The sequence below is a fragment of the Emydura macquarii genome, unplaced genomic scaffold, assembly GCF_026122565.2.
Source record: "Emydura macquarii macquarii isolate MOO-44397 ecotype Brisbane River unplaced genomic scaffold, CSIRO-AGI_Emac_v2 contig_2897, whole genome shotgun sequence".
NCBI lineage: Eukaryota > Metazoa > Chordata > Testudines > Chelidae > Emydura > Emydura macquarii.
This window is the reverse complement of record NW_027133034.1, coordinates 30,629,053-30,644,759: the sequence shown is the minus strand read 5'-3', so window position 1 is coordinate 30,644,759 and position 15,707 is coordinate 30,629,053. Positions and strand designations below refer to the sequence as shown.

At 38.7% G+C, this 15,707-nt stretch overlaps 1 protein-coding gene across 1 annotated transcript in view; it reads right to left on the bottom strand.

Annotated features, from left to right (window-relative positions):
• Nucleotides 1-14,126, bottom strand: part of EFNA5 (ephrin A5) — a 242,458-nt gene extending 228,332 nt beyond the window's left edge. The window contains exon 1 of the mRNA XM_067568708.1: nt 13,553-14,126. Within this exon, the coding sequence (XP_067424809.1) occupies nt 13,553-13,677 (125 nt within the window). The 5' untranslated portion in view covers nt 13,678-14,126. The remainder of the gene's footprint in view (nt 1-13,552) is intronic.
• Between the last annotated feature and the right edge of the window lie 1,581 nt (nt 14,127-15,707).

The following is a 15,707-nucleotide window of genomic DNA, read 5'->3' as shown; positions in this document are numbered from 1 at the left end:
TATAAAAATCGGGACATCTGGTCATCCTAATTGAAACCAGAGCAACAATTCCTCAGAAAGCCAATCTCTTCCACAGTCCCTCAAACAAGAAGGCTCCAGTTCTGTAAAAACAATTCAATAATTATTTGTACCCAATTCTACAAGCATTTACATACTTAAGCAACTCTTTGCCTGAGTAGCCCCATTAACCTCTCTACACTCATACATAAAGTGCATCTTGCAAATATCCCAGGCCTGACTTTTAAGTTCAGGTATAGTTATTGAAGTCTAGGGACTATGTCCATAAATACATAGAATCTAATTCAACTCCAACTAAAGTCAACTAAAAGACTCCCATTGATTTTAATGGGAGCTGGCCATGGCCCAGGCTTAAATGGTTGAGGGACTAGGGTGTCAAACCATGATTTTTTTTTAAATGGGTGCCTAAAGTTAGGGTCCTAAAATCCTTATTTATACACATACTGTAAATAAGGGCCCCAATTTCAAAAACTGATTAGCACCTAGTAGCTCCCACTGCCTTCAGCAATTTTAAAAAACCAAGGCATTTATTTACAGTAGGCACATTACTAAGGATTTAGGGACCAGATTTTAAAGAGTACTTAGGCACCCACATAAGAAGAAGATACACACCAAATTAGATTTTCATATGCTTCTAAACAACAGACTTCCATAAACTTAGGTGCGTAGGTGCTCCTGAAAATCCAACTTGGCATTTATCTGCATATTTAGGTACCTAATACCATTAAAAATCTGGCCCCAAGAGCCTAACGTTCACCCATTTTTTAAATCCGTGGGCTTAGTCAGTCAAGCATAGTGAACATTTTTGTGGTTATACAAGTAATAGTCAAAATGTGGCACGAAGTGCTGTCTGTGCTTTAGTTACTGTTTGAAATGTTGATAAAATTGTAATTCTTTCCTCATTTGTCTTTATATCTTTGTATTTGAAAACAGATTTTTATATTAACAAACAGAATTGGGCAAATGTTTGGCAAAACCAGTATCCCAAAGGCCTCTAAGCCTGTCGATTTCATTGCAGATGGCTACCTTCACTTTCAGTTTTTACCAAAAGATTCCTGGGTTTTACAAAAGATATTATTTGGGTTTTACTGATTTTCAATCAAATTTTGGATCATTCAAGTATATGAAAATACTGATTATATTAAGAAAATCCAATACATTACATTTAGTATGTGTTTATGTTAATAAACAGTGTAAATGTGAAGTTAGCTGTTAAAGCAAGGCAATGTAGTGACAGATGCACACACATGCATCTGTTTGTATGTATGTGTACATACCGTTAACAGTTCATTACATAAATCACAGCATTAAACTGCTTTTACATTCAATATTCCTACTTTTCTCTATTTCTTACTTTTTTCTCTCCCCCATCCCCCAACATTTACCCAGAAAACTGTGAAGTTAGCTTTTTGCCATAGCTTTTATCCATTTTTTTTAACATTTGTAATAAACATCAATAAATTCCTGGAAAATTTTAAACAAAATAAAAACCGAAAATGAAGTGCCTTGCAGATGGCCTCTATGCCTAGATTTAGAGCAGAAAACAGATAACTATACTGAGTAATTTGAAAATAACTGGCTGCATTCATTCAACTTCTTGAACAAATTTACTGCTCATCCCACAATCTAAAATTTACAATAGGACAGATAACTTGCACCCTTTCAATAAAAATAGCTGCTTTGATCCCCACAATTTTAATGGAAAGTTCAGTTTGTAGAAAGCATGTGCAAAAGAAAAGGAAAGTGGGTGAATTGCAAGAGAAAGATCAACAATAAATATATATATATAATATATCTGACTTCAGTACAAATTGGAGGAGGAAAAAATACTCCAAGGATTCAAGTCTTCTGAAGGCAGAAATTACAAATGTACAAGTAATTGGCATTCACCCAATAGTGTTAGAGTGAGAGAGTGTGTGTACTAAATATATAATGTTTGTGTGTTTATATATTTGTGTGTGTGTGCATGCACACGCATACATATATAGCTATAGATACATATACTCAGAGTTATAGTTAAACAGCGTTTTCCCAACAGTGTCAGTATGTATCTATCTATCTATGTATATACACATACATACACTAAATATACGCACATTAACACTATTGGGGAAACTCACTTTTATTGATAAATATAATTGTGTTTATTTATACATACGTGCATGTATGCACACTAATTATATATACATACACATACTCACTCTATTGGGGAAACTCGGTTATATTGATAACTGTGTATATCTGTCCACACACACACACACACACACACACACACACACACAACATATTATTAGACACACAGTTTCCATGTTCTTTCCCCCCAAAAGCAGAGCTGACAATGGTGACAGTAGAGTGTGTAATTAGTTTTTATTGTTCCCCTGACAGTCATAGCACTGCAAGGACCCCTTGCCTTTTCCATTGTAAATGTTATGGAAAAATACACTAATGACAGGCGTTTAATTATAGGCACAGCAACCATAATGGGAGCTGTGCCAGAAGTGATTGGCAGCTTTGTATACCAGATATTCGCAGAAACAATTCTTCCTTCCATATTCTATTGCCCAAATTACTGAAAATGTGAACTTTTTAAAATATATTTTTCCTGTGACTGTTTGCTGACAATTTAAACTAATACTGTTACCACTTGCTTTAGTGCTAGACAGCTTCAAATAACCACCACCTCAAAATTATTGGAGAATGCTCAACAGGGAAAACTGTATTTGTTCATTCAAAAAATGGATGTGCTATTTGAAAAAGCTCAACCTATTGTCAAAAATCAGCAAAAAACAAAAAAGTTCCCAGCCACTCAAATTTAAAGTTCACATTTTAAAAATTGTTTTGAGAAAAATAATACATATATTGTGATAGCAGGGGCAATACAGCCCCTTATGTTTCTTTTAAAATAGCTTTATTCAATATTTACAATACATTGTCCCAACGTCAATTATGACAGCCAGTCTAATTCTGTCACTGAAGGTTTTGTTTTTGTTTTGGAGTTGTTGGGTTTTTTTTGCCTGATTAATTAGCAGTTGGGACACACACTTTTTGGCAGCTTTCATACCCGTATTATTTTCTCTGGTTTGGCACAAAAACCCTCTGATGGGAGCACCACTATTTGCACTGTACCCCTCTTAGTGATGGATCACTAATTTTTAATAAACTAAGCCCTAAGAGAACTGTAAAAAGATGTAAAGTGTATTGAAGCAATAATGGTAAACAAATACAAAAGGGAAAAAGGCCTATTGCGGCATGTGAAATATTAGGTCTTTTCTAGACTATGCATGCAGGGGTTATCCAGGTAATCACGTAGTCTGAAGAGGGGGACCTAAATTGGTTCTTAGCTATTTGTTCCAAATCTCTGCCTTTATCTTTAAAAGAGGCTATAGTGACTAATAATGTGGATGAGCATTTTCCTTGCAGAAGAATGCTGATATGAATCTCCCTTCACTGTTTCTCATCCTTCCCCATCACCAGATGAACAAAATAACTCTGAGAAGTGGATCTCTATGAAGAATGATCACAGAATTCTGGATCAAATGGTAGTAAGTTTGTGTAGCAGTCACAAATCCCTGGCCAAACTGAACAAAGCAACATTATTCCTAACTGATAAGTTTTGGAATTTGAAAGTGAAGTTGTTTGGCACCAAAATGGAAATTTGCAAAAAGCTGTGAAGTCAAAGACAGACTTTCCATCCCCCATTCAGCTGGCTTTCATATCAGTGACTTCAAAAAACACAGTTTGCCATTATGGTGGCTTAAGGCACTTTATGTGCCAGTGCAATGACCATGCTGTGCGTGCGTGTCAGAAGGTCACTACTTTGAAATTCCAGCATCTCTCTTTATTCCCTTCTTTCCTGAAACACTAGGAGGGAAAGTAGGATTGATAGCTCCTACTTTGTCAACTTCTACTTGTTAAACACAGGAGAATACATTTCCTATCTATATGAACATATTTACTGTTCCTTTAAATTGATAAAAGACCAATAAAAACAATGTATTGACTTTCTTTTTGTTTGTTTTTGTTCATCAGTAACATTACACTACAACTCAAAGAAAACAATATAATTGATACCAATAAAACCATAGGGAAAGACACACTTCTAATGCTATCAAGGGCAGGTAAATAAATCTCCAAATTGTCCAATCCCAATAATTTACTAACTGAGCTAATTAAGGCATTACAAGTTTCTGCTGTCATGAGGAAAAAATGCTTTTCATTTACTTTTTCGTCCTGTTATTTTTGCACAAGGAGCATAACACTAGCTGCAATTACAGGTTTGACAAACACTAATAACTTGCAGGACAGTTAAAAATTGAAACCTTAAAAGCTTGGAACAGCAAGGAAACTACATAAAGATTTTTTTTTTTTATGTTTACCACATATAACTAACTAGAGAAAAAATATTTTGGCAGAGCAGACTGAGGAGATTTGTTCTTTGTTAAAGCTCATCATTTCTCCATTCCTTCTCCCTCCTCCACTATTATAGGGCACATTTACTATTATAAAACATCTGTCAAAAATCTATAGAGTGAATCTAAATAGAGAACTTTTATTTAATTTTTATGGTCCTTTGGAGTCATTTTATTAATTCAAGGAAAGACAACTGTAGATTTGAAAAAGCTGTCACCCGCTCATATCAAACCGCTAACCAATATCACCATATCAACGGATAGCTAAAATGATGCTAATTTTAAAATGTATTCTTACAAAAATGTACTTTTGGTTACACAGCACCACAAAAGGATGGTGCTCATCAGAAACGGAACTGTTTTGTTTTTACTAAGTGATTTGGAATTTACTGAAGTCCAGTTCCACAGTAAAGATAAGAACTTGATATCTGGAGAACACACTCACTCGGCAGGGAAATTACACTTTAAGTAAAACAAAATACAAACCAAAACTATGAAGCATAAAAATGTGCATTATCAAAAAAAAAAAAAAAAAGCCATCATATCTCTTACCACTTCACTATGAGATTATATAATGGGACTTTAGGGGGTGGGGAGGGCTGAGGAGTATTAACTGTGAAAAGTCAGGACAGGAGATGCAGGATAATAGCGCTATATAAGAAAAAGCCCTAAATATCGGAACTGTCCCTATAAAATCAGGACATGTGGTCACCCTAAGGAGTAAGCATGTATGTGGAAGGCAAGATGGTACTTCATAACAAAGAATCTGAATATGTGTACTATTACTTTAAAATGTACAAAAAGCAAAAATGTAATGTTTCATTACTAATCACTAGGGAAGTGATAAGGTACACAGCTTATGTTGATGAACCACTCAAGTGCAAAGTGAATGTGCCAGAGGCTGGCAAGCAGTCACCCAACAGCAAAGAAATGAAAAAAACTTCGGGGAGAGATGTGAATATGTTCTTCTAATGACCAACGAATGTCTACGCTACAAAGCAAAGATTAATTATGGCACAGTGAGTGAATCTTACACAAAAGCACGACACAGAAATGTTAATCTAAAAACAAAACAAAAAACACACGTACAACAACAGCAACAACAAAAACAGGCCAAATATGTGCTATACAAATAGAACACAGCATTTAGCAACATTTTAGCAAACTGAAGAAAGACAAAGTAGAAACCTCACATTTCTCCCAGTCCAGTTTTTATCTCACCAAATGACTCTCAAATGGTTTAGTCCTTCTCTACTCTCCATTTCACTGCTCTCTTCAAGAGCTGAACAGGTTCAACTCAACCAAAAACAGCTCTTTAGAAAGTACTTGATGTAACTGAAAGGAAAGCAAAAAATTAGCCAAGCAACCTACCAATAATAACGCTACAAAGTGTTTTCTGTTGTGCAATTGTCTGCCAGAAAAATATATTCACTTAATGATGGAAAAGGAAATTTTTAAAAGTAAAAACCACAATTCTACTGTAAATACTGTATTTATAGATTTCACCTTATTGAAAGCTTCTGTCCGTACTACATGCCAGAGGCATTATCCACTCATGCTAACACATTACAATGGAGGTGCAATAGGACCTAAAAAACAAATAGCCTTGAAGATTATAAATGAAAACTGCCGATCATAAAGAATTTGCTATCAAATGTTGGTATTAGCAACTCAAGACCTTGTCAGTTAGCTGAACATTCACACATTTAGTTATAAGATGATCTCTCACTGGAATGCATTTTACTGCCCCTTTATTTAACTGGAACAAATCATGGAAAATCTCTAGCATACCAGATAGCCAAACATACGGATCAATTACAAACATTTCTCCACATTTTGCAGCAAGTTTTGAAGAAAAATAAATTAGGCAAACCCATTTTTATTCCCAACTTGAATGAAAAATAAGGATCTGACTGTTCATTTTATCAACCTGTCAAATATATGGAGGAATATTCCTCAAGATAATGGTTTATTTTATTTTATTGGAAACTATACCTCTACCTGAACAAAATCCAATCTCATCACCACCACAAAATAGCACATTCTCTTTCTTTCTTTCTTTCTTTCTTTCCAAATGGTTGATTTTTAGATTCTTATTTTTTTTAAATGGCGTACATACCTGAATGTATGGTTTCACAACATTATAACTGATCTTTGGATCCTTAAAAACCAAGATTTTATAAGAGGCTTACACACTACAGAATACTAACCCATTTTAAATGGGCTCAACTATTGTATAATCTATCCTGTGGAGAGTACAATTAACAGAGTCAGAAGTAACAGGAAAAGTTCCGAGACTTGAAGATTTTTATTTTTCTATTCAAACTACACTGAAGTACATTACAGTAGAGTTTACTCACAACAGCTGCAATAATCACCAGAAAAGAGTTTCAATAATATGCCTATTTTAAACTAAACATTTCCATTTAACTATGTCAGCATGCTGCTGACTGACTACATTTTTAAGCACAAGTGCTAAGAAAACTTAAAAACAGAATCCTCTTTTCTCAACAGTGACACTTGATTCAGAAACAGTGGAAGATTAGATTAATTGTGAAACCAAATACATTCTTTTTTCAAAGCAATGCTCAGAACTGGAGAGTGGTGGATGGAATGATTAGAAGAAAAAAAAATTCTTGAACTTCTCTGCATTTCAATTTTAAGGCTTTTCTTCTTACATAAAACCCTTAACTTGTCAACCAAACCAAAAAGAATACAAAACATCTTGCTAACCAAAGAGGAATTACACTCAATTTATAGTTTCTCAAACTACAATATTGTTTTCTTCAAGGTAAACTATTGCTTCACAGCAACATGAATTCCCCACAACCATCTCACTTTGTGCGCTTTTTTAACTAAAGCCTAATATTTAAGCAGTACAGCATACTGCCTAATGTGGGATTATTTCAGAAAAAAAAAGTAACACTGTATTTTAATAAATACTGAGAATTCTCAGTGGTTTGTTTTCTGAAGCAAAGGCCTGTAATTTCATGTGCTTCATATTACATTTGTTTATATATATTGTTACTTGGGGACTACCCGTGTATGAAAAAAGTGGGGTAGTGGGGGGTGAATTACAAGAATTAAAAAAACGCATCTTACAAATATTTTTTATTTTTAATCAAATGAGAAATTGGATTTTTATTGGAGGAGGATGGCTGGGAAGTCATTTGTACAACAAACAGTTTAGTGATTTTAGACTTCTCTCTTATTATATATATTTTCCCCCTTCTTTTCTTTTTTTGGTTGTTTTTGTTACGTTTATGCTATGCCACACCACCACATTTTAAAGATACGTGTGTGTGTGTGTGCGCGCGCGCCCCTCCCTAAGACTGCAAAGGCCAGGACTGCTGAAGGACTAATTGCATTCATTCATTTTCTCAGCCCAGCATGGCGCTGGTAGATTGCTGGGCTCATAGCAACAGGAGAGAAAAAGAAAGAAGGACAGATAAAGATGAGCCTAACAGGAAATAGAGCCAGTGGGCAGAATGCAATGAAATGCCTTCACTATGGGCATTTGCAAAATATTATATGGGAAAAGTTTCAGGAAAGTAATTTACCCCTTAACTAGATTTCCTCCCTGCAAAGATGAAGGCCTGTAAAACTATTGTCCATTGTGCGTGTTTCAGAAATGGACGCCATGGTTGATTCAAGAATCCATTTTTAAAACAAACAATCAAAAGGTATCCTTTGAGAGTCACAAGCAGTTAAAGTAACATTATTAAAATCAGCTAAGCGAGGTGAAATGAACTACTGAAGGCTCTGCTATTGCACTTTTAATTATAAGAAATGCATTGGGCCAGAGATCTTTTTGTCTCTCAGATTTGAGCTGCCAGATAAAACTACGTCTCCAAATACAAGACATATTGTATCCAAAGAAGGAAAGACTGAATACTTCTGGTACTTAAAGCATTATGCCCCTTCTGAAGGTTAACACATTCTGAAATATCAGTATCAAACCAAATGCTTGGGTTCTCCCAACTCTGCTCCCGATACTGATTCAAACTGATCAGTTGAAAACTATACTCTTTGTGCCCCACCCCTTTTCACACAATTTCCCTCATTTCTGCTGGAATATTTCACAATTTTAAAAAATAAATATATACGCATGACTTGTGCATTTGTAATTAATGTATATTATGGCCAATGCAGGTGCATAAAGACATGCTGAGGTTCTTAGATATGTGATACAGTTTTGAGAAGTCAACAGAAGCTGTGGGTGTTCAAACTCTGAGAATTAGTGAGTTGCTTATTTCAGGCCCTGATACAGGAAAGCACTTAAGTGCATGTTTAGCTGTTAGCATATACTTAAGTCTTGTTTATTATATTGGGAATTAAACAGGTGCATACGTGCTTTTGTGAACACAGACGCTTTCCTGAATCCAGGAACTAAGTGCCTAACTATGGATTCAACTACCTAACTTTAGATACCTGCACTGGAAATGTTCATCTATGGATGGAATTTACAGGAACACGTTCATTTTTCTATTCTATACTTGAGACCTCAAGCATCTATCCTAATGAGAACTCTAATATTGATAAGTCAAATTATGGCATTACTTAGAATTATGAGAACCATATAGTTAGAGATTAAAATTATTTCAATTGTATAATTACCAGTAGACTCTTAGTTTACACACACACACACACACACACACACACACACACACACTTATTTCTAGAGCGATCAATCCATAAATACAAATAATTATACTGAATTTTAAATGACGTATTTTTAACAAAGTTATTTATTACAATCAACTACACTCACCCTTCTCATACAAATACCATGACTTCAACAGAATCAATCTCTTAAGTAAGACAAAAAAGATTTGGCCCTTTGTAATAGTGATAAGAAATTTGACCAAACTGGAAACAAAGTATTTTAAACTTTTTGATACAAGAATCAATGTATAAATTCTACAGAACATGCAACCCTTGAAATAACTTACATGTATACAGTTAAACAGAAACTGCAGTCTTGAAATGCAATCCTGCAAAGAGTTCTGAGTATAGTACTTACTACAGCAAGCAGTCCAATTTGATTTCAGTAACACTACTTACAGTAAGTAGCAAGTACTCAGTAGTAAGTACTTGCAGGATCAGGGCCTAAATGGGGGCGACTTCAGATTAAATAAATATGCTGCATTACTGAATGAACTCTCAAAACTATGTTAAATGTTGCACATGGAAACATGGCTATGACAAGAACTCTAGTCTCTCTACATTGGAGTGGTACATCTGCACTCAGATGTAAGACAAATGTGTTTTAAGGTGAAGATCAGAATTCACAAGCACTTTAATTCTAAAACCACATATAAAAAGCACTTGCATAAAATTTCAAGAATTACTTATTGTGAAATATTCTATCCACAAGTTTTTACACAGTTTCAAATGTAATAAAGCAACCTTATTTTATCATATTTTAGAAAGCCTCTTGTTTAAACAGAAGAGGAACATGGTTTTTATTTGGAATCAGTATGGTATTCATGAAGATTCATATATTTTGTTAATTACAGTGATGTACTAGGAAGCAAGCAAAATGACACTAACTGGTTTTTCTAAAAATATATTTGGGTTCTTTAAAAATAAATTTCTTTGTTATATTGCTCTTACATATGCTAGCAGTATTACAGAAGACATTTTTTTATTATTCTACCAGGATTTTGGCACCTATTCAAAAAAAAAATTCAAAATTTTATTACGTAGTCATAGTGTTTTATTTAAGGAAGTGTGTTTCATACTGAAGGCACTAATCTATTTGCACCACTCATCAGATTGTTAGTATGACTTTTAATAAGAATAATATGAATTTTCTGTTTTCATAAATTGTTTAGTAAGGTTAATAGTCTATAAAACCAAGAGACAGCTGTACTTCTTAGAAACATGAAAAATCTCTTCACTCAAAGTTTTGAAGAAACTTTACTGCATTTTCTGATTTATTGTGCCTTGAAAATCTGAGTTTTAACTGTATCATTAGATAACAATGGATTGGTAACTTTGGGTAATTATTAAAAAAGTAAGCTAAACTACTGTGGATACATTAGAAGTAAAAGAAATGAAATATTATTTCAACTACCAATTCAGATTGTTATCAGCCAATTAGGTATCCTTTTTGATGTCCACATATTAGTAAAAACAAAATGCAGTCAATCTTCTGACACAGAAAAATTATCGACAAATACTATTGAACAGACCAATTTTAAAATTTTGATACCCACATTGAATTTTACCTTCTGAACTGATATCCTGACAAAGGCAATACAAAATACAAAGCAATTTTTCCTCCCATTATCTTATATTTATCCAAACAGATGTTTGCCTATTTTTATAGCACAGATCATGAAATCTGATAGACATGAACAAAATACAGAGCTTTACTCTCACACTACTCTACAAAACAGAAGAGAAGTGTAATGAACTGTGCTTTTTTTACAATGTTACCATATTTTAGCTTTTGAATAAACATGTCATATCTAAACGGATAATTTAAAAAAAAAAAAAAAAAAAGAAGAAGAAAGCCTGCTTCCTATTTTAAGGTATCAATAAAGTGGTTTTTTGTTTGTTTTTGATTTGCTTTTGTTTTCTTAAGATGATATGGCTTAAAATAACTTGCAATTAACTCCTCCGCCAATCTTTGGAAGATTAACAAAACAAAGTTTTCTTTGCAGATGTTGAAAGTTTAAGTTAGGAAAGGTTTTCTTTTACCATAATGTAATACTACAAAGTTTAATAAAATCATTACAAACCCCCTTTAAATACATAATACTTACTGTCATATTAAATACTATTCCTACTTTCAAGTACTTTCACCTTACAATCCATACATAATACCACTACACACAGAAAACAGGAAAGTTAGAATTGTAGAAGTTGAGTTTCTTTTTCTTTTTTTTAATTGCCATACTAGCAACATGCGCATATTATTTGGTCAAATTTAGTCATTCAAACATTTCTCTCTCTTTACAGTGGAGTAGGTGAGTATTATTTGTTTGGGGGTTGTTTTTAAAAATGGTTTTACCGTGTTTCATTCGAGCTTTATTTTAAAAAAACTTTGTTTCATGAGACATGCAATTTTTTAAAGAGGCATATGTTTTCAAATATATCTGAGTGTGATGGGACACAGGACCTCCCTTAATTCTAATCGAATAGGCTTTAATGTTATGCTTGGGTGACAGCTTTTCAAAAAAATATATAGTTACTCATCATGACTAAACAAATGATACAGATAAATCATTATTTTCTGTGTCATCCTTCTTTGAGGTCAGTTTAACTTAACTGAAAAGCTGCTACCACAAACTTAACATTAAAGTACTAAGCTAACTAGCAAACTCAGGGTGCTTGAAAATTCTGCCTAACTTTGGTATCACCTATTTTGAAGCCAATGTGGAATGCAGAGATTACAACAGTATCCGCAAGGAATGCAGATGTATTAAAAAACATGACCTATGGCAAAAATCCATGCACTAATCTCAAACCAAACAGCAGTATCAGAAGCATAAAACAGACAGTAAAATGTCCTCAAATTTACTTTGATTAGTTTGATAGGTTGAAAAAAATCTGCTCACATCTACTGTAACAAAGTATAAACAAACACTTTTTACCTAAACATACGGATACCACTTGGAACAGGACTGAAATATTATACTGAAATAAAGAGGAAATACCAGGAACACTGTTAGATCCTAAATAAAACCTCTTATTTCAAATAATTTTCATTTACCATTACAAATAAGTTTTGAAATAAATTCTTATCTTTCAGTAATAGCTACGCTATCTAAAAATGTGCAAAGGGAACCGGAAAAAAAACAAACACAAATAATCAACGAAACTTTTAGCACAAACCCAACCGGAACACATGGATTCTATTTGTCTTGTCAACTAAAACACTAGAACAGTTTGATGTTCACTAAAGTTGCCCAATGAACAACTGGCTCCCCCCTCCCAACATTAATAAGTGTAGTTCTAAACCATCCGATGCCCCTTTTATTGTGAGTGCATCACTAAGGATTGCACTTGAATTTGCTGTGACAGCTTGAGCAAGAGAAGCTGCCCTTTTCCATGGGAAACCTTCAACCTAGGACTCATCTACAAGTGCTTATGTTTTAGAAGTTGGAGACTTCTTTGCTAAGTTAATGTGACTTAACCAGCTTACATGAGTTCACCCCAGGCAGTCAGATGGAGCAAGGCAGGACTGGGGTGTGGGGGGGAAAGCTGTTCCTTTACTCCATCTCTGAAGCCCTGACATGGAACAGCTGCCACATGTGGCTGCCAGGAAGCCGGCTCCAGGCTTCTCTACAATATCCATCCAGGCAAAACGTTTCACTTCTCTCTGTTCTCTCTTATAGCAAAGTCATTCCCTCTTGCCCCCTCAACAAATCCACTCTAAGCAGGTTCACTATAACCTAGACTGCAATACATGAAAGCCCAGCACTGTTTCAATTTCACATCACTATAAAGAGTTTCCCTGCAGCAGAGGCCAGTATAAATGAGTTCCATTACCTATAAAACTATAATGAAGAGGGAACCACATTTAAAAATGTTTATAAACACATGCACACACACATATATGCTTACACCTATGTCTGTATACGTGCAGACACACATATGCACAGAGTTTATTATAAACTGTAGATGATGCACCTACACGTTGATAGCGAAATGTCACTACCTGCCACCCTAAGGAAACCAGAGTGCCAGGCACTGGCGAGGGGAGGGGGCTGTTAGCCTGATGTAATATTGTTTGCTACGGCTAACCGGGAAGATCCAAACTAGGAGTTTGGACTTAACGAAGCTCGAGCAAGAAAGTTTTCGCCCATCTTGCAAAGTAGTAGTTTTCCAAGGCGCGGGAGGAGAGAGGCACGTGTTCCAGCCCCGGAAAGCGCTGACCAGAAGCCCCTCTCTGCCGGCTACGTGAAGGGAAGGAATGGAGGGAACCCCTTCCTAGCTCTTGCCCCCTGAGCACGTGCTGTACAGCCTGAAGAGCGCTCCGATGCCCCCCTGCATGTAGCATCGCCCAGTGCCTGCTAGGCAGCCGCCCCTCCGTGGGAAAAAGAACCCAGCACTGGGGTGCTAGTAGGTGGTCCGGGCTCCCACGCCCGGCCCCGGCCCCGCTCCCGCCTTACCTGGGGTTGGTGCTGTTCCAGTAGACGGCATAGCGATCGGCCACCGCCTTGGAGCCGGGATCCTGGCTGAACACACACATCCAGAGCACCAGAAGCACCAGCATCAACATCTCCACGTGCAACATCACTCCCGGCCCACACCGTCCTCCACCGGGGGCGGCGGGGGGGGGGAGAACCAGTCAATCAAATCACAGACACCCAGAGGGCAGGGGAGGGGGCGACACGGAGGCTGCTGCACCGACGAGCCGCGGCGAGACACCCTCCCCCAATAGTGTGTGCCCGGGGGGCGAAAGATCCTGGGAGCGGCTGGTGCTTAGTCACCCCGGCGGCGGGAGGCGGGAACCGAGCCGGGCGGCAGCAGCAGCGGGCGGCGAACATTCACCGGGTGTCCAGTGCGGAGCCCACGGGCAGACATACACACACCGGCGCCGGGAGGCTGCTAGCGCGGGGCTGGCGGGGGCTCCTCTCAAGGCACCGCTCTCCAGCCTCTCGCAAAGTTACTTGGCGGCTGGCGCTGGCACATGCGGGGAGAGGGTCAACGTCCGTCCGTCCTTCCTTCGCCGCTCGGCCGGCAGCGCCGCAAGCTGCAATCGCTCCAGGTAAGCGCGCGAGGCTGGGGAGGAAGCGGCAGCGGCGGCGGCAGCAGCAAATCGCTGCCCCCAGCCGCCCCTCCCTGGGCTCCTGGAAATGTGCTCGAGGCAGCTCGGCCGGGCTGAGGAGCAATCCGAGGAGCGAGTACAAAGTTTGCCGCTCTCCCCGCGGCAGAAGGGCAGCGGGAGAGGCCCGAGGAGTCCGGCTGATGGAGCGGGGGGGAGGCGGGGCTGCAGCAGAGTCTTGGGGGGGACTTTGTGGGGTGGGTTTCTTCTCGTGTCCTTCCTGTTCCTGGGCGGTGGATGCACTAAGGACCGAGCAACAGCCGGGGGGGGGCCCGGCCAATCCAAGCAGTGCTGCGGCGTGGACAGCAGGAAGATGGCAATCAGACACTTGGAGGAGAGGGTGCAAAACCAGCCAAACCCCGCGGAAGGGGAAACTGAAAGGCCACCAACTCCTCTGCTGAAGCCGGTGTCAAGCCGCCTCCTCCGCGCAGGGAACGAGATGGAGCCAGAGGCGAGCTGCAGAAACCTCCTCCTGTCTCTGGGTTACAATAACGCAGGGGCCATCCCCGAACCATCAACTTGGGAGGAAGGCTGAAACAGTTTGAAAGAGAGGGAGGGAGGGAGGAGGAAAGAAAGTACCCCCACCCCCAGAGGACTACATCAGAAAACAAGCCAAACCTTCGTCTTGCTCTTGCCCGGCAGCTGCTTCCCTTTTCCCTCTGAAGAAAAAAAAAATGCACCGCTCCAGCAAGCAAATAAACTTGCCTGCAGCGGCAGGCGGGGCGGGATGACAACGCGCGGCGAAGATCGGAGGGGCAAAAGTCAGTTTTTCAAAAAACCAAAAGGCTTTATGGGGAGGGCTGGGGGGATCTTTACACTGTCACGCCCCCTTTTGCAGTGCCGGCTTCCTTCGCTGCCCGTAAATCCGACATCAGCAGCCTAGGCAAACCTAGGCGCCCCGCGCGCGGGGTGTCTGTGTGCGTGTGCCCCAGACAGCTGCAGCGACATCTACACGGTGTATATACACACACATACATACACACGCGTGTGCGTCAGAAGAGAGATCTGGAAGCCGGCGTGTGCGAGGAGTATATGCACGGCGGAGGCGCAGACAGCTCTCGCGGAGCACGGGCGCTGCTGGTTGATCATGTGGGATTTTTGCATGCGGTTTACGTGGGCGGGGGGGGATGTGCCGGCGCAGCCAGTCAGGGAACAGCTTGCTGTTTGCTTACAGATTGCTTTTTTTCCCCTTTTTTTTCCCACTCCACCCTGATTGGTTTACAACGCGAGAAAAGGGGCGTTTCCTTATTCTTCTCCCCTCCCTCATGCCAAAAAATACCCAGCCCCACCTTCCTGAAACCTGACTAATTGAATTACGAGTGGTTCCCGTCTGGCCTTGCTGCTAAACTATTTCAACACCGGCGCTTTCTAGGGGTCCTCTCGCTCCCATGCACGCCCATAAACTCATCCTTAAGTGGACAGCTGGCACTGCAAACAGTGTAGGAAATAATCGAAGTGCACAAGAAAGCGCCTTCGTCTGTAGGTTTAAATATGCGATT